The sequence below is a fragment of the Pristiophorus japonicus genome, chromosome 14, assembly GCF_044704955.1.
Source record: "Pristiophorus japonicus isolate sPriJap1 chromosome 14, sPriJap1.hap1, whole genome shotgun sequence".
Taxonomy (NCBI): domain Eukaryota; kingdom Metazoa; phylum Chordata; class Chondrichthyes; family Pristiophoridae; genus Pristiophorus; species Pristiophorus japonicus.
The window spans coordinates 12,750,202-12,773,906 of NC_091990.1; the positions used below are offsets into that span (position 1 = coordinate 12,750,202).

At 41.6% G+C, this 23,705-nt stretch overlaps 2 protein-coding genes across 2 annotated transcripts in view; one reads left to right on the plus strand and one right to left on the minus strand.

The window, feature by feature from the left end:
• The window catches only part of sync (syncoilin, intermediate filament protein), a 62,982-nt gene extending 40,308 nt beyond the window's left edge, over nucleotides 1-22,674 (plus strand). Inside the window, exon 4 of the mRNA XM_070898887.1 lies at nucleotides 22,605-22,674. Within this exon, the coding sequence (XP_070754988.1) occupies nucleotides 22,605-22,626 (22 nt within the window). The 3' untranslated portion in view covers nucleotides 22,627-22,674. The remainder of the gene's footprint in view (nucleotides 1-22,604) is intronic.
• Nucleotides 1-23,705, minus strand: part of LOC139279721 (histone-binding protein RBBP4) — a 31,387-nt gene that overhangs the window by 2,426 nt on the left and 5,256 nt on the right. The window contains exons 3-12 of the mRNA XM_070898884.1: nucleotides 22,883-23,030; nucleotides 17,058-17,203; nucleotides 15,910-16,083; nucleotides 12,282-12,397; nucleotides 10,205-10,365; nucleotides 8,020-8,146; nucleotides 5,511-5,588; nucleotides 4,203-4,279; nucleotides 3,045-3,102; nucleotides 47-157 (exon numbers count right to left, since the gene is read on the minus strand). Coding sequence (XP_070754985.1) covers nucleotides 47-157; nucleotides 3,045-3,102; nucleotides 4,203-4,279; nucleotides 5,511-5,588; nucleotides 8,020-8,146; nucleotides 10,205-10,365; nucleotides 12,282-12,397; nucleotides 15,910-16,083; nucleotides 17,058-17,203; nucleotides 22,883-23,030 — 1,196 coding nt within the window. The remainder of the gene's footprint in view (nucleotides 1-46; nucleotides 158-3,044; nucleotides 3,103-4,202; nucleotides 4,280-5,510; nucleotides 5,589-8,019; nucleotides 8,147-10,204; nucleotides 10,366-12,281; nucleotides 12,398-15,909; nucleotides 16,084-17,057; nucleotides 17,204-22,882; nucleotides 23,031-23,705) is intronic.

A 23,705-nucleotide genomic window follows, 5' to 3' on the forward strand; every position in this document is an offset into this window, starting at 1 on the left:
GGTAAGGGGGAAAGTAATTTGCCAATGTGGCAGTATCAACACTCACCATCTGCCACACTTGCATGATATTGTCTTCAGATACAGAGCAAATTACCCATGGTTCATTTGGGTTCCAGGAAAAGTCTGAAATCTTAGCCGTGTGACCACCATGAATAAACTGAAACACAAAACAGATTATCTTGCCTCTGTTGCACCAATCTAAATTAGCACATCCAAAACGCTTTCTTCACTTCCCTTGTAGCCTTTTTACTTTCCCTTTTTCTGCTACCCTTTGTTACACTTGGTTTTTATCTTTTTCTCTTTTGTCCCTGCAACAGTCCCCTTCCCCCATTTCCTGTAGCATTCCCACTGTTGCGTGGGGAGATTGCAAGAGCAGGAGGCTCGGCTGGAGCAGACTGCTGAACTGAATGTACACACCACAGTAGGATGCTGTATTAAACAAGCAAATGGCATGAGGCTAGGGCAGGCCCCGGAGCTGAATAAGGAACAAGCTGTGATATTAGCAATCAGGCTGGTAAAAAGCATTAGGGGCGTTGATTCTGTCACCCTCCAGTTAATTCCCATCTCTCAGTGGTGGGGTGTGTTCTGAAATCCAAGAACCACTGATCCAAACCCCATAAAATTGGGAAGGACAGAACAATATATCGGGTGCGTAAGTCTCAAACTGCAGCTGGGCTGTAATGGGAGGTAAATTCTGAGTGATGCCATTGTAGTTTTCTGAAATCCCATTAATAGCAAGTCTGAATATTTTGAAGAAATGCACTGTGGCCACTTTTTGTCCTTCCCCACCACTGGAATTTTAATAAAGTATGATGCAATTGTGATATTTTCATACTGTGTGCATTTGAAGTCTAAAGAACACCAAGATGATGAGTCCTGGATGCAGATAATGGTTCTCTAATGCAGGGTTTCTCAAAGAGGGGTAATTTCAAGCCCACTAATTCAACCAAGCAGGTGGCCCACTATGGTAGAACTTGGAATATATTATTTACCAGAAGGCCAGCATGCTAGACAGCACCAGTCTTAAGGATTTTCTGAAAGCCATTTTAGGACGAGTACTCGGTCACAAGTGCTGCAACCACAGCAGAAACCGGCTTTTGGAGATATGCAATGGAAGACAGGTCGCTTGAGCAACTTATAGCAAAGATTCGAGGACGATATGGTCAGTATTACACTCAATGTAGAAATGCTTCTAGATAGAACAAGGGGTAAACCAGAATCAAACTCAATGGTGTTGTCCTTCAGTGTCCTTGACTACCCTCCAGCAGGAGAGTTGCTGAATAATCAGCACAGCACCAATTTTTCTTGCCTCTCTAGCCCATGGGTGCTGGGGCTAATAATGTATTCCATTTGAATTTGGCTAACCCACTATAGATTTGGGATTAGACCTTGCAGTCCTATATAGCGCAGTGCAATGCCACATTTACCCACTGGGTCCACACGGAGCTGAAACTAATTTTAAATTCTCCCAAACTGGGACTGTAACACATAATTTAGTGTTTAATACAATATACACATACAACTGTACACCGAGGATGAGCATACCAAAGTAAAATGAAACTCTCTGTTGTGGAGTGTCCCTAGTGCAGCTGCACATGAACTCAATGCTTCTGGCTTAGGCAGGAGGAAAATCAGCCACGATTCCGTGGTTCAGATTGTTACCCAGTAACATTCCTTGTGTGCAGCTGTGTGATGGCCCTCCATGTTGGGATTGTATTATTGATGCACTTGCCTTTTAATTTTCACATGAAGAACAGCTGTTTGGGCGAGATACTGGAGGTTTTTTGGCACCAAGAGGATGGATGAAAATTGAGGGTGGGGGCAAATCCATGTGTTTCAAATCGTTATAAGGCCCTAACTTATAACTGCCCTGGTTCTAATTTCTTGAAAGATATTATACCCACCAAAAAATGATACACTATGTTGTAGATCAATGGTTCTAAATCTGTAGAGACTTTGCAGGGGGCCCACGACCAGAGGTAATTTCAAGCCCACTCCTCTTTATAAAACCGACATGGATTCAGTTCTTGTGAATTATTCTCAACCGCTGGGCCCATCTCCTCAAAGAGGCCCACAGCTCTCACTCACTTTGCAATGAGTGCTCCCTGCCGGTCGAGCCAATTCCTCCCCCTGGCACCATGACCCTGCGCCATGCTCCAGACACGTGACCAGAGCACCTGCGGGGCTCTTCAAACACGTGCCCGAACGTGTTCACGCAAACACGTACAATCCCGCAATGCTGCTGTTACAGAACATGCCAGTGGGACAGTATGGCTGTGATTCATGCTTTCAGCAGCGACCCAGCATGTGTATGGGTGTGCATGCCCTCTCTGATCCTGGCCAGCCTGCTGGCGGCTTTAAAAATTGTCCAGCACTAAGTGGCTAATAGTGGCCATCAGTTGTTGCGGAGTCCGCAGAATTGGTGTGAGAAGGCGGCGCACACATCTGATATTTAAGTAAATACCCATTTTCTGAAAACATTCTTTATATGAGTATTATAATTTAGATGGATGGGGAGGGGGTGGGGGTCCATGATTACTAATCGATTTGAAACAGTGTCCTGCAATCAAAAAAATCAGAACCACCGCTCTAATGCTACTAAAAGCGTGATGTGGTAGTTCCCATCATGGTTTAGTTGATAAATGCACTGCTCCATATGGGACTGATTCATAAACAGACATGCAAAGTCCCCAGTCTGCACCAAGTTAGCTGACCTCAGCCAGGGGAAAGGTTTGGATGAGAACACCCTGCAATGAGGCAAAGAAACACACACCAGTGAAGAACTGCTATCCATTGACCCTGTTGAAACACACATTCTTAGGCACATTGAAGAACACGACTGAGCTCAGCCTCCCAGAGCCAGATAGCCTCATTGTCCAGGCTTCTACATGAAGTCGTCACTTGGGGCAAGGCTTCAAGTTGCTGCTGCCACCTGTGGACCTGCAGCCCAGCACAAATCACTGCCTTTGAACAAAATCAGAAGTGGAAAAAGGAAATCAAACTGGATAGCCAGAAAGACTGAGCATTGTAAATTTATCACTCACCAACAGCTCTGGAGGACCATCTTCTGCATCTTCAGGTGATTGTTCCTCTCCAATTTTACTAGAACAAAAGCAAAGAGGAATAAGGAACCCATTAAAAATATTAATACTAGAAAAAAAAAGGCTTGGAACTTTTACGGTGCTTTCCTACTGTTTACTGATACGCAGTACACCTGCCATCAACAGCACATACCACATAAAGGAGGTAAAATCTATACCCCTCACTGCATTCAAGACTCAATTGTCCCATGAGTGGCTGTCAAAGGCAATACTAGATGCAGGAGGTTTTTCCTGTTCCAAATCAGCCCCAAAATGTACCAGTGCCATGCTAGAAAAGAAAACTATAGAAAGTGCCACTTGGAGATAATGGGCATCAAAATAAAAGTAGCTTAAAATAAGGATTTGTAAGGATAGCCTAATAGGTTTTTAAAAACAGTTTAAGAATTTAGTGTGAATATTTGTGTGCATTGAGCAAGACTAGCATAGGGGGAAAAAGTATTTACTGAAGGAATATTGAGGTATAATAAAGTTGAGACTCACCGCCAACAGTAGCAAAGATATGGTCTCTGGAGCAAAGCTGGCAATTGTTGGAGTTTGCTGATTTCTAAGTTTTGTACCACTGAGCCATGCTCAGCAGGATTATCTAAACTAATTTAAGTTAGGACCTTTACCACATACACAGGAGACTTTCATCCCATCAGAAGGGCCCACACCGAGGTGCCTGAAGTGCTAGCGTTCCAATCTACTGAGCTACCCAATCTCCACACTCACTTTAAAAAGCAAGTCATTACCATATTTGAAGGAAAAACGGGTGTCTTCAAATTCTAGTTTTATAAAAAATCCCCCCCACAGCTATCTTCAGCAAAGGGAACAGAGAACAAGCTACGTGAGGTTTTCACCAACACACATGGCATTCCCAGTTGAAAAAAAGCTGAGCTGCACTTGTTCAGGGAACTTCAATTTTCTCTTTCCATCAATCTTGTCCTTTCCTCCTGCTCACAGGTGTACTGCACTTGTACAGTACTTTTCTATCCAAAAATAAATATAAAATGCCATAAGCCCATCCACTAGTATAAAGCACAAGATTTGAACCCACAACACAAAACTACAAGAGTTGTAACTCTAGGTTCAGTAACCGCAGTCAAATAGGGAAACACCGACCTCAAATCCCATACATTCAGTCTGCGATCTGTTCCACTTGATGCCAGGATTGTTTCATTGTGAGGAGACCATTGAACCTGTTGGTATCAACAAAAGCCCTATATGGATACAGTTCTTTTAAAAATTGGACCGTTACCCCATTCTCATGACGTACATAGTCAAAGACCTCAACTGTATTTTGGGGGGCTGGAGGAGGGGAAAGAGAAAGAGAAGGTTTATCAAAGATAAAGCAGGAAATGCCATATCCTGCTCTTGCCCAAACTGGAAAATGTCATCAACTTTGCTTCCAATTTCCACCCTTCCCATCACATGGTTCATCTCACTCCAGCCTTCCCTTCTCTACTTCGGTCTCCATTATATCCACTATAAGCCCACTGACTCCCACAGCTACCTTGACTACACTGCAAATCGCCCCCAATATATCTTGGCACCAGTTACAAATACTCTGCAGTCTTGCTGCAGCCAGGTATAAGAGGCACAAGTCACATTCCTGAATTTGACAAGTTTTTGCCTAGCTCTTTCTACAGCAAGTCATTTAGCAGTGAATAGTTAATTTAACACCTCAATTAGCTTTCTTGCCCCCCTGCTGTGCCACTAAGCAGAACATTTCTTCATTTTGACCAATTAATAAAATTAATCCCTTACTTGATTCTTCACTCTCCTAATAACTAATGCTGCAAAACAAGTTAGTGCTACATGCCTGATCTTACAGCCAATCTGCCAGCAGACCATTCCCAAAAACCGTGGTAAGCTTTCATACATGTAAACTTAATTCGGAAGACAAACTTGTACAACTGTAATTTAAATGTTTTCAACTATGTCACTGTTAAAGGATCTGGATTTCTAAATGTCATGGCACTTTTAAAACAATATGCATCCTAATAGTATACCTAGTTAAAAGACACTACTTTAAACCAGAATAAGTATTTAATTAAGGAAGGATTAACTCTGCACCTTTTCAGGATGGAATTTGCATTCATCAAGGTGGATCACGCATCAACTTGGCCCTAATTGCCCTTAATTAACCGTTGGTGCATTAATGTAATATTTTATTGCACACCACATGGACACAGTGCAAAACTGCCATTTAACACCATTGCACATCCCCAAAGATCGAGACTTGCCAAATTCACCCCCTCAGGATGGACCAATTACATAGCAAGATAAGGAGGGGACTTTGATCCCAGTGAGCCCAAAGATAAAGGGACAGGTGTCTAAATCAATGTTACCCGCAACCACAGCGACTAATTCTGTCCACAATGTAATGTGTTTAGAGTGTAGCGTGGGAAGAAAAGGCAACAGTTGTACCTGGAAGATCTCGTCCTTGTGCGATTCAAAGGAATGTAACTTCAGTTTCAGGTTTCTTAAATCCCACAATGCAACAGTCTGGAAAAACAATTCACATCCATTTTGAGCAATATTGTACATCAGCAATTAACAGCTACAGCAAGGATTCACAAAACATGGATGTCAATGAATAGATAAACTGATTAAAAATTGAAAATGCAGATATAAAAGGAACTTTTCAAGCTGGAATGTGATTATGGCGCCATAGGCGACAGTTTCAGAATTCTTACAAGCATCAATAACGTTTGAAGATGTGGAACAGTGCCTAACCTGCCATTAAGACTCCAATAAAAGGGATTAGCTGACATAATGCAATGTCACCAACTACAAAGCCTTTGCATAACCAAGTTAAATAAAGAAAGTTAGTTTTTACAAATGATGTATTTTAATCACAGGAATGTCCAAGCTTTTTTCTTCAACTGCTTAAATGCATGCATGGGGCTTCTTGGGCCACACATGAAGCTTAAATCATTATTTCCTTTAATTTTCATATACATCAAACTGCAGACATTAACAGATATTGGGTGCTCTAATCCATGATTTATCGACCAGTGAGCAAAATTCATGCCAGAAATGACTGGCTGCCCGGGCCAATTTAGCTCAGTGTAAAGAGGCAACAGCTTAAATTTGCAGCATCAACTAATTCAAATAATCATCACAACCTCCTGGGCACAACTTAGGTTTTGCCAAGTAGGAATTTGAAAAATATGGATAGTAGCAGCTATTTAAAGAGAGACGTACCCAGTTAAGAGGTAAATGGATGCTAATACAGTACATTTCTAAAACTTAAAAATTAATTTTTAAATATTTGGCAGGTTTGGTCAAGGCTTGGGGATGTGGAGAAAGAAGGGACGAGCAAAAGTGAAATTCAATGCACTACACAAAATGAAGTCTCTGCTGTGGCTGACTCCATTCGACAGTTGGCAAAGTGGATATGCCGCTGTGCAATGTGGGTTTGAGGAGGATAGCTGATTGGCAGTTAAGGGCACCCTCTCCAGAGGACAACAATGCCCTTGCCTGTCAGAAGGTAGCAGCCAAACTCAACACTATGCTCTGTAATTTTGGGTGCTCTGGCACCCAAAAATGTTCTGTGCCCTATCGAGCTGATACTCCATTTCCACAAGGAAAATAATGAACTTACTGCCTCTTACAAACAAGGCCTCTGTAACTTTGATGCATGTGAACAGCCAACAGATTGATTTTGTATTTGTCACTGGGGACATCTGAAAGGATTAGCTGGTGGTTTAATCCACATCAACAGAACCAGCCAACTCCCTGCTACAATGTGGTCAGCCTCCAAGAGGTGGCATAGCGACATGGCAGCTTCCTTTGAGACGCAATGTAACCAAAAACATGTCTCCTCTGACACATCCAGAAAGGCTGGTAAATGTGGGTCCTGGGGAAAAGGTGCATTCAAAACACACGCAATACGGGTGCGCCTGCCTTTGTAGTCCCCCTCAAGAACTGGTCGTTATCCTCCAACTATAAGAGCACCAAAAGAGTTCCCATCCTGGTCACTTTAGTTGCAGCAAGTAAAACAACAGCTGGAAGCAAGATGATTATAACAAGTTGATTTGGAAAGGAGCATTGTAATGCAAACACAATTATATCCAAGCAGCAACAGAAATAAAAATGGATATGAACCATTATATTATGCAACAGCCAAAAATTAAGTGTAACTTACCTTTAAGGAGCCGAGTCCCATAGGCCAAGATATCCACATACTGCTATGCCCATTTTAAATGATCTAGCACTTACAAAATCCAGTAAGGAACCTATTCAGAACAATTTGGAGCCTTAAATGAGGCATGTGCTGGCCATCAGAGCCTCCAAAATGCCAGCTGCTTTCTTGATCGCAAAATATAGCCCGTTACAAATCAGACACACTCACCCTGTGTACAGATTTTGCACCGACATGCCGTACCAATGGTGCTCTAATGGGAATGAGATTAAGGACAATTGGGGACAAGTTGGTTTTTTCCCCCTATATATAAAATTAAGACTAATAAACAAAGGGACAAGTTGTTTTTTTCCCCCCTATATATAAAATTAAGACTAATAAACAAAGTTATCATGGCCTTATGGTCTACATACAGCCTATGGCCATAGTTTGAAGACCTTAATTTTAGGGGAATGAAGCAATAGTTATTTTATTCAATCACACAACTAACAGAACTATTTTCTAAATCGCCATAGGTGACAGTCACTTTAAAAAAACATTTTTCACTCAATTTCCCCATTCCTGCCAATAAACTATTTGCCACACTTTTCATTATAAAAAAACAGCAATATGAAGGCAGCAGCAGCTAAAAAAAATTACGGACACAACTAGTAATTAATAGATTTGTTTAAAAGTTGAATCCAAAGACAGTTCGGGTTAAGTTCAGTGGGGAATAAAATATTTTGCCATCACATTACCAATGTAGATTTGACATATTAAACTAAGCTAGCACAAGCTCAAGTGTCCCACCTTATCGGCAGAACCAGTAGCCAAGATGAATTCACTATAAGGATTGAAGGAGAGACAGTTCACTTCTGCTGTGTGTGCATCAACTGAGTGACTTGGCTTCGATGTGTTGTTCGATCTGGTATCCCAGCTGCAGAAAAACAAGAGAGATTAATTTGAATTGAAAGGAAAAAAGCAAATTTTATTTTTTTTTTCAAACCGTGCACCATGAAATCTAGAATTTTTCACACTATATTTTCCAGGATTAGCAACTTGGGACTTCACAAACAAAAAACTCCGAGTTCCCTGGTCGTCCACAAATACAAAAGTTAATATGCGTTTTCAGTGTTTCAGCTACAACATAATCAGAAATTTCTGTCAATTATTTTAAGTGGGCATTTAGTCCGAGAGCTAGTGCCTGGCTCACCATCATTCAGGGATAATGCATGGTACATAGGATCATAGAATGGTTACAGCACAGGGGGTCATTTGGCCTGTGCCAACTTTCTGCAAGAGCATTTCAGCTAGTTCCACTCCCCCGCCCTTTCCCCATAGCCCTGCAAATTTCTCTCTTCAGGTACTTATCCAATTCCCTTTCAAAAGCCACGATTGAGTCTTCCTCTCTCACCCTTTCAGGCAGTGCATTCCAGGTCCTAACCATTCACTGCGTAAAAAAGTTGCTCCTCATGTCACCATTGGTTCTTCTGCCAATCACCTTAAATCTGTGTTCTCTGGTTCTCAAACCTTCCACAAATGTGAACAGTTTCCCTCTATCTACCAATGATTTTGAACACCTCTATCAAGTCTCATCGCAACCTTCTCTGCTCCAAGAAGAACAACCACACCTTCTCCAATCTATCCATGTAACTGAAGTCCCTCATCCCTGGAACCACTCTCGTCTTTTCTGCACCCTCTCGCATCCTTCCTAAAGCGCCGTGCCCAGAATTGGGCACAATACTCCAGTTGATGTTGAAACTGTAACTGTTCACATTTCCTCTGGGTCTCTGATACATCTTGTGTTTTTCCAATTTCTTGCACCATCTTATGTATACATTGATACCAAAGATTAGGTATGGTTTAAACCTCATGAATAAGAATTTTGCTTTCCTTTAACTTGTTGATTTGTACTTGCATAAGAACATAAGAATTAGGAATAGGAGTAGGCCATCTAGCCCCTCGAGCCTGCTCCGCCATTCAACAAGATCATGGCTGATCTGGCCGTGGACTCGGCTCCACTTACCCGCCCGCTCCCCGTAACCCTTAATTCCCTTATTGGTTAAAAATCTATCTATCTGTGACTTGAATACATTCAATGAGCTAGCCTCAACTGCTTCCCTGGGCAGAGAATTCCACAGATTCACAACCCTCTGGGAAAATAAATTCCTTCTCAACTTGGTTTTAAAGTGGCTCCCCCGTATTTTGAGGCTGTGCCCCCTAGTTCTAGTCTCCCCGACCAGTGGAAACAACCTCTCTGCCTCTATCTTGTCTATCCCTTTCATTATTTTAAATGTTTCTATAAGATCACCCCTCATCCTTCTGAACTCCAACGAGTAAAGACCCAGTCTACTGTACCTAATGTACCAGTACTGTACCTAATGAAATGGTTAAATCTATCAGTACACATTTTAGCTGCCTGTGCAGTTCGTTTTCTGTTGCAGTGCAGGAAGTACTGGTTTATGCCCGTTGACTAAACTTTGTCAATACATTGTGAAACGAGATAAACAAGATAGTCTCAAGATAGGAAACTGGACTATGGGTCGAAGTTAGCATCTGGCGTTTTGACAGGAACCACCTCATTTCTGTGGGGACTTGTTTAAAACAAACTCTCATCGGGCCATAATCAATATCATGGTTACATGGACAGTGTGCATGATTAGAGGCCTATAAAGATCTTAAGCGTTCCTTCACAATCTGTAGAGAGACAAGAATGAAAGATGCAATGACGGTTACATCTCGACCCAGAGAAAAAACACAGGTTAATCAGTTGCCCATCTGCAATATCTTTCAGCTCAGACAATATTAGTTCACAGACCTGAAATATTAACCTTACCTTCCTCTCGCCACAGATGCTGCCTCACCTGCTGTGTTTCCAGCATTTTGTTTTCATTTCAGATTTGCACCATCTGCAGTACTTTGCTTTTTGTTCTTTGAAAATTGCTTTTTATTCTCTGAAAACTTTTAGATAACTGTGAAAAATTGATCAGCTTACATCATTAATTTCTGATCATCTGCCACAGAACCAAATAGAGACTCGTGCAGCAAGTGCCATGACACATCTTCCACTACTGCTGTATGACCAGTAAAGATGGTTTTTGCATCGACTATTTTTCCTTCTTTAGGTACAGCACTGATATCCCATAAGCAGATGGTCTGGGGAGAAGGAAAAAACAGTTACAGATGAAGCCTACAACATGTTTATTACCTGCTATACAGACATGCCAACTTATTCTATTAGTGATGTTACATTAAAATTTTACTTGCATGCCATACTTTAATCCAAAAAACAAATTCTAGCAAAAGGGCAGTAGGTTGTAACTGGCATTAATAAAATAAGCAGGATTATTATGCAGAAATGCACACAACTCACTTCAAAGAATACATATATTTAAAGGAATCTTGCATGAATTGCAATTTGTTCTACACGTGTTTAAAATTGCACAAATGTATAGTTATTCATAGCCACTGTATATCAAAGTACGTGAAATGTTTAAAGTACTACTGCTCTGAAGCAGAAAGCGAATATGCCAGCTTCAAGACCTCAGTTTCTGCCAAGTGAAATTAATATCACAGTATCAACAGACTGTGGTCTGAAACCAACAGACCAAAACATTTTGATTGCCTGCAAGCAGATTTCATGACCGGCATTTTGATAAGCTTATTTTACATCAATGGTACACTGCTTTTATAGAAGTATAAAATGGCCAGCACAGACATCAAGTGCATAGCATCATGGCCCACCATTTCCAAAGCAAATTAGAATCTATGGGCCCAATGTTGGCCTTGACTTACATTAATTTTTTTGGAGCAAGTTGTTTTTTCTGGCATAAGTTTAAAAAAAATGCCATTTTCCCCCAAAACTTTGCTCCAGAGTAAGTCAGTTCGGCACGATTTTTTTTCCCAAAAGGAGGCATTCCCAGACACTTATGCCAGTTTTGGCCATTTATGCCACTTTGGCCAGCAAAATCTTACTCCAAATCGACTTAGGTCAGCGTATGTGGCCAGCTCTGAAAAACCTTGCGGGCAGTGAAGAAAAAGCAGCGCACATGCAGCAGATATTAGGGCAGAGATAGGGAAGGGAACTGGAGAGGACCTCAACAACCAAGCACCAAACATTGCAAGGAAAAGCTCAAACAATTAAAATACTAATAAAAATTATGTAAACCCTACCGGAGAAATGAGAGCTGCTGGCCGCGATGTCACGGGGGGGGGGTTGCCAGAGAGAGAGAGAGATATATATGCTGGTATACAAAACACTTTCTTTCCCTCTCCCTCTCCCAAAACTCTCTCCCTCTCCCTCTCCCCCAATCAAAAGTCTCAAGCACAGCCACTAAATAAAAAACAGAACCGAAGTCCTGCCTACAAGTCGGGCCGGCCGGCCAGTGCAGGAGGCCACTTCAGGTCAGTACGCCGAAAAAACGGCTTGGGCAACGTTGGGCCCACAGAATGGTTACAGCACAGAAGGAGGCCATTCAGCAAGAGCACTTCAGCTCGCCCTAGTCCCCCACCCTTTCCCCGTAGCCCTGCAATTTTTTTCCCATCGGGTACCTATCCAATTCCCTTTTGAAAGCCACAATTGAGTCTGCCTCCACCACCCTTTAAGGCAGTGCATTCCAGATCCTAATCATGCGCTGCGTCGCCTTTGGGTCTTCTGCCAATCAACTTCAATCTGTGTCCTCTGGTTCCCGACCCTTCAGCCAATGGGAACAGTTTCTCGATCTACTCTGTCTAGACTCATGATTTTGAACTATCAAATCTCCTCTCAACCTTCTCTGCTCGAAGGAGAACCTCAGCTTCTTTGCTGCAAAGACAACATCGCGCTCAGGTTTAAGAGTCAAGATTTATATACTTTATCGGTAAAGAGATGGAACCATCAACTTCTCTGTTTACATGACTCCATGAGTTGTCCAATTGAATGATAAAAGGGGACCAACATAATTTTGATGGGAATTATTAAAAGATGATGGGTATTAAATCCTTACCAGTTACTCAAAGCTATACTGTTAATTCAAGACACTTTTTTTTGCTCTCCCTAATCCACAAAACAAAAGTGACAATACAATTCTCACATGATCATCTGAAGCACTAAGTAGATGGCCACTAAGGTTTGGATTCCACGAGAGCCCATAGCCTTCCTTCTGGTGCCCACGTAACCGAAGATCTGGATTGCATTCACCGGAGGGATCTGTGTAGTTGTAATGCACAATTACTCTTCCATTTTACAAAAATAAACAAGTCAAACATTTTTCAAAACATACCATTCAAGAAGAATTAGTTGGTAAGCAGATAACTAAATGGCTTTTACATTATTTATTTAAATAGTTTGTTGAAACCTTCACCAGCATTCAAGCGTTAACATCTGTAAAAGGTTAAACAGCTACCCAAAGTTGGGGAGTGGAGCAAAGTTGGATTTTTAAAATTTGGTCAGAGTTTTTTCATTTATCAAAATACTTGTGCAATTTACCAAACATTTCAATCTAATTTTTCAAAATATTTTTGGCCAAGAGTAGAAACTACAGCAAACTGACCCTTTAGTTGCCTAGTCAGCCGAAGCGGAATATTCACGATATTCTGATGAACCACACTAGGGCACCACAACTTGGAATTTTAATCATGCTTCATGCATACAGAGCACTTCAAAAAGGACAGGAGAAAGGGAACTGATGAATGTTTTGGCAGCAGAGAGCAAATATGGGAGAGGAAGTTGGGCACAGGGTTGAGCTGAAAGCCAAGGTTCTGTACATCTGGGATCAGCCTGAAGTGGAAGTCGAGGTAAGTTGATGGGAGTTAAGATTGAACCATTTGGTGTTTTTGGGAGCTCAGCAGTATATCAAAGGTGACTATGGACAGAGGAGAAGCCATTTGAAGTGATAACGGCAGCTACAATCTGCAAAACAGGTTAAAAAAGGTGAACGTGTGTTTTGTTTACTTCAAGGGAGTTATTTACCTTTTTCCTGGAGAAAGTTAGCCTAAAAGGCCAACTATAAAATTTCAGGTCCTGGAATTTGCAGACGTTAACAAAATGCAACCCTGTAAATTGATCCCTGCTATTAATTTCAAAATCAGAAACTTGTATAAGTCTGACATGAAAGAATGAAAACACATTTATGTCTAACATTGTACGGTGTTTCATATCTAAAATGAAGAAGGTTCACAAGATACAGAATTTTGCATCATTACCAAGAGGGTAATGTGTGTGTGGAGGCAGAAGATGTGGTTATGCTTCTTAATGAATACTTTGCATCTGTTTTCACAAAAGAAAGGGGCAATGTAGATACTGCTATCGAGGAGGAGTGCAAAACTCTGGATGAAATAAACATAGTGAGAGGAGGTTTTAAGGGGTTTAGCAGCTTTGAAAGTGGCTCAAGTCCCCAGGCCCGGACAAAATGCATCCCAGGCTGTTGAGTGCAGCAAAAGGTGAAATAGCAGAGGCTTTGACCATCATTTTCTAGTTCCCTTTGGGTTCAGACATGGTGCCAGAGGACTGCTAATGTACCCTTGTTTAAGAAGGGAGAAAGGGATAGCCCGAGTAATTACAGGCCTGTTAGCCTAACCTCAGTGATGAGAAAATTAATGGAAAAAATCCTGAAGGACAGGATAAATCTACATTTAAAAAGTTAAGGATTAATCAGGGAAAGTCAGCTCGGATTTGTTAAGGGAAGATCGTTTTTGACTAACCTGATTGAATTTTGCGAGGAGGTAACCAGGAGGGTCAATGAAGCTAGTGCATACGATGTAGTGTATATGGACTTTAGCAAAACTTCTGATAAGGTCTCACGTGGCAGACTGGTCACTAAGGTAAAAGCCCATGGGATCCAGGGCAAAGTGGCTAGCTGGATCCAAAATTGGTTTAGAGATAGGAAGTAAAGGGTAACGGTTGATGGATGTTTTTGTGACTGGAATGATGTTTCCAGTGGGGTTCCGCAGGGCTCAGTACTGGGTCCCTTGCTTTTTGTGGTATACATCAATGATCTAGATTTGAATATAGGGAGTATGATTAAGAAGTTTGCAGATGACACTAAAATTGGCTGTGTGGTTAATAATGAAGAGCAAAGTCATGGATTGCAGGAGAATATTAATCTACTGGTCAGGTGGGCAAAACAGTGGCAAATAAACTTAATTCGGAGAAGTGTGAGTTAATGCCGGGGGGGGGGGGGGGGGCTAATAAGGAAAGGGTTTACACATTAAACGGTCAGCCACTTAATAGTGTAGATGAACAAAGGGACCTTGGAGTGCTTGTCCACAGATCCCTGAAAGTAGGCCAGGTGGATAAGGTGGTTAAGAAGGCATACGGAATGCTTGCCTTTATTGGCCGAGGCATAAATACAAGAACAGGGAGGTTATGCTTAAATTGTACAATGCACTGGTTAGGCCACAGCTGGAATACTGGGTACAGTTCTGGTCGCCGTATTATCGGAAGGACGTGATTGCACTAGAGAGGGTGCAGAGGAGATTTACTAGGATGCTGCCTGGAATGGAGAATCTTAGCTATGAGGACAGATCAGATAGGTTGGGTTTGTTCTCCTTGGAATAGAGGAGGCAGAGGGGAGATCTCATTGAGGTGTATAAAATTTTGAGGGGCTTGGATATAGTGGATAGCAAGGGCCTATTTCCCTTGGTGGAGGGGTCAATTACAAGGGGCATAGGTTTAGGATGGTTGGTGGAAGGTTTAGAGGGGGTTTAGAGGGGATTTGAGGGGAAGCTTCTTCACGTAGAGGGTTGTAGAAGTCCAGAACTCGCTACCTGGAAGAGTGGTGGAGGCAGAAACCCTCGCCACATTTTAAATGCGCTTGGATGTGCACTTGAAGTGCTGTAACCTATAGGGTTACGGACCTAGAGCTGGTAAGTGGGATTAGACTGGATAACCTGTTGGTTGGCGCAGACACGATGGTAAGTACTTCAGGGAATCCAATACGGTCAGAGTGATCTCCTGGACTAGTTTTGATCACCTGGATGAGTCGGAGAGGAATTTTCCCAGATTTTTTTCCCCCCCAATTGCCCTGGGTTTTTTAATCTGTTTTTTTACCTCTCCCAGGAGATTGCATGGCTCCAGGTGGGGTGGACTGGTTGGGCCGGATGCTCTTTACCTGTCTGCCATTGTTCATAGGTTTATATGTAACCTTCAGGGCTGCTGACCAGGGCCGTGTGGCTGTTTGCCGGCCAGCACGGACACGATGGGCCGAAATGGCCTCCTTCTGCGCTGTAAATTTCTCATTTTCTATGTATGTGAAGTTTTTTGTAGACGATTTGTGGGAGCCTTGTCTGACTAAACCATCTAACAATACATCAAGAGTCTAACCATTGCATTGGCAGGGACAATTTTATTAAGATGTGTTTAATTTGTCATATCAGTGGCTTTGGTTACAAGTCTGTGCATTTGTTGCAGATTGTTTGGTATTTGCTAGATTCTGAAGACAGACAGACCATTTAGCTCCTGATGAGAGATGTGACGCAAGAAGACTGGACTGTTAACTGGGAGAGCACACCTCCTATCAGTTGTGGAGCAAAACTGGTAGCGTTCTGCTTCAATAAATGATTTTTGACACGATATTCTAGGAGGTTCCAATACTTGCCCCTCTTTCCCAAGGATGGTGCTGACAAAACTAGTTTACAAAATGTAATATAAATGCAAGGAACCTGATATGATTAAGAATGTATCAACCTCCCACCTCCCAATTCAAAGTCCACACTGCTTACCTGGTTTGGAAGGATGTTTGGTATAATCAAAGACCAGCACATCACTGGAGGGCGTCTTTGTTGCAATAATACAAGGATTCTGAGGCATGTAGCGAGCACGATTTACTTCCCCTTCATGGTTTATTTTTATTTCAATCTCTATTTTTCCACTAACTGAACCAAATCCACCAAATTCTGCAACAGAAACAAGTTATGAATAAAAACAATGTTCCATAGCTCAAAAAAACAGCCTCAGTGACAATCTGCTCAAGTTATTAAATCAAAGACTGCTGCAAATTAAAGACAAATGCCATCTTGAGTATTTGCAAAAATTTATTTTTATCATTAGGATGTCTTGGAAGTTCAAAATCAGAATTAATCAATCAGGAACTGTGATATTTACACAATAGTTTTACAAACAATACTACATATATCTCCTTTTCAGGGTTTTAAACAGTACTAGTATGCTGTGATAGACTGCAAAATGCAAACACCAGCTTTCAATAGCATCCTGAAGTGGAGGAAAAATGGGGAAGTTTCTGCTGGGCTGAAGTTAGCATGTCACGGCTTTCCATTTGTTTGCAAGTTGTTTCCCACACCCTCTTGAAAGCACACATGGTACTGAGACACATAAATCAGGAAAGCCCCAGGCTTTAGCCCTGGTTTATATCCCAATGCTATTAATCACATTCGTCCAGTGCATGTTTGTGGACACAAGATCAGGCTCAACTGAAATTGCCATGTCCAGATTTACATTTGAATAGCCACTTAAGTAAGGCAAGTGTCAGCATGTGATACCCCAAACGGGACAACGTTTGGGGGGGGTGGGGGGGAAAGAGAGAAAGAGAATGAGACACTGACTTTTAAAAAAAGGTCCGTACAACTCGCAGCACATAATACGTATCAATTATAAACAAGACATGGGCTTTGGCTATAGTCATTAGATGTAAACCTTCGGCAGTCTCATTAATAAAAAGAATTTTAGGGAATCGCAACGTGTGCAAACTTTTAAAACAAGTGGGTACCCACATTATCTTATTCTATTAAAAAGCAGAGTTCCAGGATTGTGTAGGTCACACTCCCAATGTTACAAACCTAAACAATATTTTGCTAATCTACCTATGCAAGCCACAAAACATTATGTGGCTTGACAATAAAGACCATCTTACCTCCCTTCTCACTATCATAATGTGAAGCATCAAACTGTGCATCATCATTTGGTAGTTGAACACTGGCAATCACTAAATGGTTTTGCTCATCAGATGTATGGGTCCCCAGCACCAGCCTGTGAACACTGTAGTCCTTCCCTTCAGGTCTGCGGATCATTAAATATTACATTACTAGATTAGCCTTGGTCATACATTCTTTTGTCTGTAGAAAAAATAAACCAATAAAAAAAAACAGCACATTGCAAATGGACCTGCACCATCACTGTTCACTTTGAACCAGTTTTGCCAAGGAAAACTAAGTCAGGTATGAAACAGACTATATATGCACCAGAATCTTTTTGAAAAGCTCATTCCCAGATTCAAATCCAAAACAGAATCCGAGAGATTAACAGGATACAATTCTCATACTGTGCTGCTAAATATATAAAACTGAATGTCATAAAAATGCCATGGTACCCAATATGAGAACTGGTGCTGCGAAAGAGTCAGGTTTGCCTCAAGGTATGGTAGCATTTTGATTTGTCTGAGAGAAAAAAAGATACAAACAGAAACCAACTTCCTTGCCAGATTCTGCTCTTTCCAGGGGACGAGTGGGCCCGAGTACTTACTCACCCTCGCAGGAAAAGACAGCACCACGAAACCAACAAAAGCTACATTTTAAACAAGCTGGTTTTAAGGGTATGAGAGAATGTATGGGAATGGTAAAATTGGAAAAAAAGCTGGAAGGAAAAGATGGTAAAGGAATTTATCCCTGAAATAGAATAAGAGAGCATCTTAAGAACAGGAGGCCTTTCAGCACCTTGAGCCCATTCCGCCATTCAATGAGATCATGGCTGATCTTAACTCCATCTACCCGCCTTGATTCTGTCATGCTCAATAATCTTGCCTAGCAAAATTCTATCAATCTCAGTTTGAAATGTTCAATTGACCCCCCAGCCTCAACAGCTTTTTGGGAGAAAAGATTTCCAGATTTCCACTACCCTTGTGTGAAGTAGGGCTTCCTGGTAACACCCAAAAACAGCTTAGTTCTAACTTTGTTATACCCACTTGCTCTGTTCTCACACACCAGAAGAAAGAGTTTCTATCTACCTGATCAAATCCTATCATCTTAAACACTAATTAGATCACCTCTTAATTTTCTATACTCAAGTTAATACAAGCCAGTTTATGTAACCTGCCCTCATAATTTAATTTTGGTGAAACTAGCAAAAACCAGTTTGGCATACTAACAAAGTTGTGAAAAGCATTTGCAAGCAAGAGAAAGCACATAAAAAATGTAAGCTTTCGGGAAAGGAACATTTCTATAAAGATAGACTGCTGAATGACAAGAAATGGATATGGGCTGCAAAGCAGGGTCGCAAGGAAAACATAGCAGAAGGAAAACATAGGAGTAAACTGAGTGGAAATGACAATGTGGAAGTGGCATCGAAGCGAGAGAAATTTCTGAAGTACTTAACCGTTTTTCCCCAAAAAGAATTCACAAAAGAAATGAGGGGAGAAATGCCAGAATTGGTGGAGCAATTTAAAAGGTGAATGTAGACTGCTTAAAAAAAAAATCACCACAAGGATATATTGGGATGGTTGAAGCTCAAGGTAGATAAGGCTCCAATGACTTCCATTCTAGGGTTCTGAAGCAGTTGGTTAAAACAGGTATTTTTCAAAGTTCACTGGACTCAGACCAAGTCTCAGAAGATTGGAAAATAATAAATGTGACTCCCATCTTCAAAACAAAAGGGATGAGAGATGAAACATCAAATAATAGACCTGCAAGCCTGACTTTCACTGTTGGGAAGGTGTTTGAAAGGATCATGAGGGATGATATAAAGAAGCATCTTGAGGGGCATGAGTTTAACCACGACAAGCAGTATGGTTTTAGGACTGGGAGGTCATGCTTGATTGATGTATTGGATTTCTTTGTGATGACAGGCCTAGTAGACAGTGTATGTTATCTAACTGGATTTCAGGAAGGCGGTTGATTCTGCCTCTCAGAATAGGCTTCAATACAAGGGATAGATGGGAATGCATTAACCTTCACTGCAAAATGAACTGGCAAATAGTTGGTTAGTTGATAACTAGTAGTGCATGGGCAGGTATCCGCTTGGCAGCAGTGTCACAAGGTTCAGTTTAGGGGCTGCTGCTATTTATAAATTTTATAAATGATTTAGAGGAAGGAATTATGTCCAAAAGTATCCACATTTGCAGATAATACTAAATTGGCAGATGGTGACGATCAATGCACACAATTCAAAAGGATCTCGACGAGCTCAGTTGACAGAAAAATGGCAGATACAGTTCAACAAGGGGAAATGCAAGACTGTAAGATTTTACAGAGATATGGTTGGGTGGTGTTTATCAATCTAATGGGAATGTACTTACTTCAAGTATCAGAGCAGGAGAGAAATCATCTGGCTGTTTCCAAGCAGTTAAAAAAGTAAACAGAATATTGGGATGCATAGCAAGGGGCATAATACAAAATCCAGAGGGGTCATTTTAAAACTGTATTTGGGTCCTAATGAAACCACATCTGGAGTTCTGCATGCTGTTTTGGTCTCCCTATTTCAAAAAGGATATTGAGTTATTGGAGGGGATACAGAGAAGGGATGCATAATTGATCCCAGAAATTAATGGCATGTCCCATGAAGAAAGATTGCCTTCCTGGGTTTTTCTCTCTCTTGAAAAGTGAAGACGTGAGAAGGGATTTGATTGAAGTGTTTAATGTGATGGGTTTGGACAAATTGGATCCAAGCAAGCTTTTCTGCCATATACAGAATTTAAGCACAAGGGGTGGACGTGGTGTATTTGGACTTCCAGAAGGCATTTGACAAGGTGCCACATAAAAGGTTACTGCACAAGATAAAAGTTCACGGGGTTGGGGGTAATATATTAGCATGGATAGAGGATTGGCTAACGAACAGAAAACAGAGTAGGGATAAATGGTTTATTCTCTGGTTGGCAACTAGTGGGGTGCCGCAGGGATCAGTGCTGGGACCCCAACTATTTACAATCTATATTAACGACTTGGAAGAAGGGACTGAGTGTGACGTAGCCAAGTTTGCTGACGATACAAAGATGGGAGGAAAAGCAATGTGTGAGGAGGACACACAAAATCTGTAAAAGGCCATAGACAGGCTAAGTGAGTGGGCAAAAATTTGGCAGATGGGAGTATAATGTTGGAAAGTGTGAGGTCATGCACCTTGGCAGAGAAAGAAAAATCGAAGAGCAAATTATTATTTAAATAGAGAAAGATTGCAAAGTACCGCAGTACAGCGGGACCTGGGGGTACTTGTGCATGAAACACAAAAGGATAGTATGCAGGTACAGCAAGTGATCAGGAAGGCCAGTGGTATCTTGGCCTTTATTGCAAATGGGATTGAGTTCCATATTTACGAAAGGATATACTTACTTTGGAGGCAGTTCAGAGAAGGTTCACTAAGTTGATGCCGGGGATGAGGGGGTTAACTTATGAGGAAAGGTTGAGTAGGTTGCGCCTCTACTCATCGGAATTCAGAAGAATGAGAGATGATCTTATCAAAATGTATAAGATTATGAGGGGGCTTGACAAGGTGGATGCAGAGAGGATGTTTCCACTGATGGAGGAGACGAGAACTAGAGGACTAGAAATCTTAATGTGTTTCAAGGAATTAGACAGGTTGTCAACAATTGGGATTTAGGATTATTAAAAATACACAGAGAATATTGTGAAAACATAGAATCATAGAAAATAGGTGCAGGAGTAGGCCATTCGGCCCTTCTAGCCTGCACCGCCATTCAATGAGTTCATGGCTGAACATGCAACTTCAGTACCCCATTCCTGCTTTCTCACCATACCCCTTGATTCCCCTAGTAGTAAGGACTTCATCTAACTCCTTTTTGAATATATTCAGTGAACTGGCCTCAACAACTTTCTGTGGTAGAGAATTCCACAGGTTCACCATTCTCTGGGTGAAGAAATTCCTCCTCATCTCGGTCCTAAATGGCTTACCCCTTATCCTTAGACTGTGTCCCCTGGTTCTGGACTTCCCCAACATTGGGAACATTCTTCCTGCATCTAACCTGTCTAACCCCATCAGAATTTTAAACGTTTCTATGAGGTCCCCTCTCATTCTTCTGAACTCCAGTGAATACAAGCCCAGTTGATCCAGTCTTTCTTGATAGGTCAGTCCCGCCATCCCGGGAATCAGTCTGGTGAACCTTCGCTGCACTCCCTCAATAGCAAGAATGTCCTTCCTCAGGTTAGGAGACCAAAACTTTACACAATACTTCAGGTGTGGCCTCACCAAGGCCCTGTACAACTGTAGCAACACCTCCCTGCCCCTGTACTCAAATCCCCTCGCTATGAAGGCCAACATGCCATTTGCTTTCTTAATGGCCTGCTGTACCTTCATGCCAACCTTCAATGAGTGATGTACCATGACACCCAGGTCTCTTTGCACCTCCCCTTTTCCTAATCTGTCACCATTCAGATAATAGTCTGTTTCTCTGTTTTTACGACCAAAGTGGATAACCTCACATTTATCCACATTATACTTCATCTGCCATGCATTTGCCCACTCACCTAACCTATCCAGGTCGCTCTGCAGCCTCATAGCATCCTCCTCGCAGCTCACACTGCCACCCAACTTAGTGTCATCCGCAAATTTGGAGATACTACATTTAATCCCCTCGTCTAAATCATTAATGTACAGTGTAAACAGCTGGGGCCCCAGCACAGAAACTTGCGGTACCCCACTAGTCACTGCCTGCCATTCTGAAAAGTCCCCATTTACTCCTACTCTTTGCTTCCTGTCAGACAACCAGTTCTCAATCCATGTCAGCACACTACCCCCAATCCCATGTGCTTTAACTTTGCACATTAATCTCTTGTGTGGGACCTTGTCGAAAGCCTTCTGAAAGTCCAAATACACCACATCAACTGGTTCTCCCTTGTCCACTCTACTGGAAACATCCTCAAAAAATTCCAGAAGATTTGTCAAGCATGATTTCCCTTTCACAAATCCATGCTGACTTGGACCTATCATATCACCTCTTTCCAAATGCACTGCTATGACATCCTTAATAATTGATTCCATCATTTTACCCACTACCGATGTCAGGCTGACCGGTCTATAATTCCCTGTTTTCTCTCTCCCTCCTTTTTTAAAAAGTGGGGTTACATTGGCTACTCTCCACTCCATAGGAACTGATCCAGAGTCAATGGAATGTTGGAAAATGACTGTCAATGCATTCACTATTTCCAAGGCCACCTCCTTAAGTACTCTGGGATGCAGTCCATCAGGCCCTGGGGATTTATCGGCCTTCAATCCCATCAGTTTCCCCAACACAATTTCCCGACTAATAAGGATTTCCCTCAGTTCCTCCTCCTTACTAGACCCGCCGACCCCTTTTATATCCGGAAGGTTGTTTGTGTCCTCCTCAGTGAATACCGAACCAAAGTACTTGTTCAATTGGTCCGCCATTTCTTTGTTCCCCGTTATGACTTCGCCTGATTCTGACTGCAGGGGACCTACGTTTGTCTTTACTAACCTTTTTCTCTTTACATATCTATAGAAACTTTTGCAATCCGTCTTAATGTTCCCTGCAAGCTTCTTCTCGTACTCCATTTTCCCTGCCCTGGTGGACTAGATGGACCAAAAACTCTCCTGTCTGGAACTATTACTATGCAAGTCACAAAAAGAAAAATGAGGCACCTTCTGTACAGATGTTACCATATCCTATTGTCTCAGAATCTAAATCTACACTTATTGTAGATATCCTTGCCTTGTGTTTTGCTCTATATGGATATTCACTGCAATTATCCTTCTTACTTTAAAGAGTCACATCCATACCTAGAAACATCAGGTAACCACTGGGCAGTCAGACTTGGCCATTCCAGAGCATGAGTCATAACCAGGTCATACAAGAACGGAGTATTTTTCTTCCAGATCTTGTACTCTTCATTAATGACACGTTCTTCCACAGCATCATCAAAGGCTGCTGCAAATGCACAACTAGTCATTAGCAGCAGACAAAGAGCAACACAAAAACAGAATTACTTATGTTATTCCTATTTTGCCACTGGATCAAAATTTATTTCCTACTAACCAGTAGCAATTTTTTTTTTTACACTTGTGGTTAAAACAGTCACTAGAGGAAGTTAACATTTCTATTCACATTACTACTGTGCATGTCTATTATTAGATTAACGCACTAGATTAGCTACACATCTCCAATATGTCATAAAACAGTCAGTAATAAACTACATAATAGCATTTACAAATGTTTAGTGATCAAATAATTTAGAATACAACTTGGGTAGGGCCTGGGTACAAACCAGTGATGTGTTTTTGATGTTGGTCAATGCAACAGGGGAAAAGATTTAACAAATGTTGTCAGCCAGAGGAATTAAATATATATTTTTTTAAACTGGACCTGCCTCAACACCCCCTCCCCCCCACCCCCAAACATGTGGCAGAAGTCTGAAGCAGGTGGATCACGTCACCCACCCAACATCTCAGGTATATATAAAATAAAAAAGGTGGATGGAGGCAGGGAAGAAACAAATATAAATGTCAATGTTTAAAAGTTGTAACCTTCTCTCAAGCCAATATCAGCAAAAGACAAATGTTTCCAGCCTAATGAATTCTAAACTATTAGTGTTCCTTGTATAAC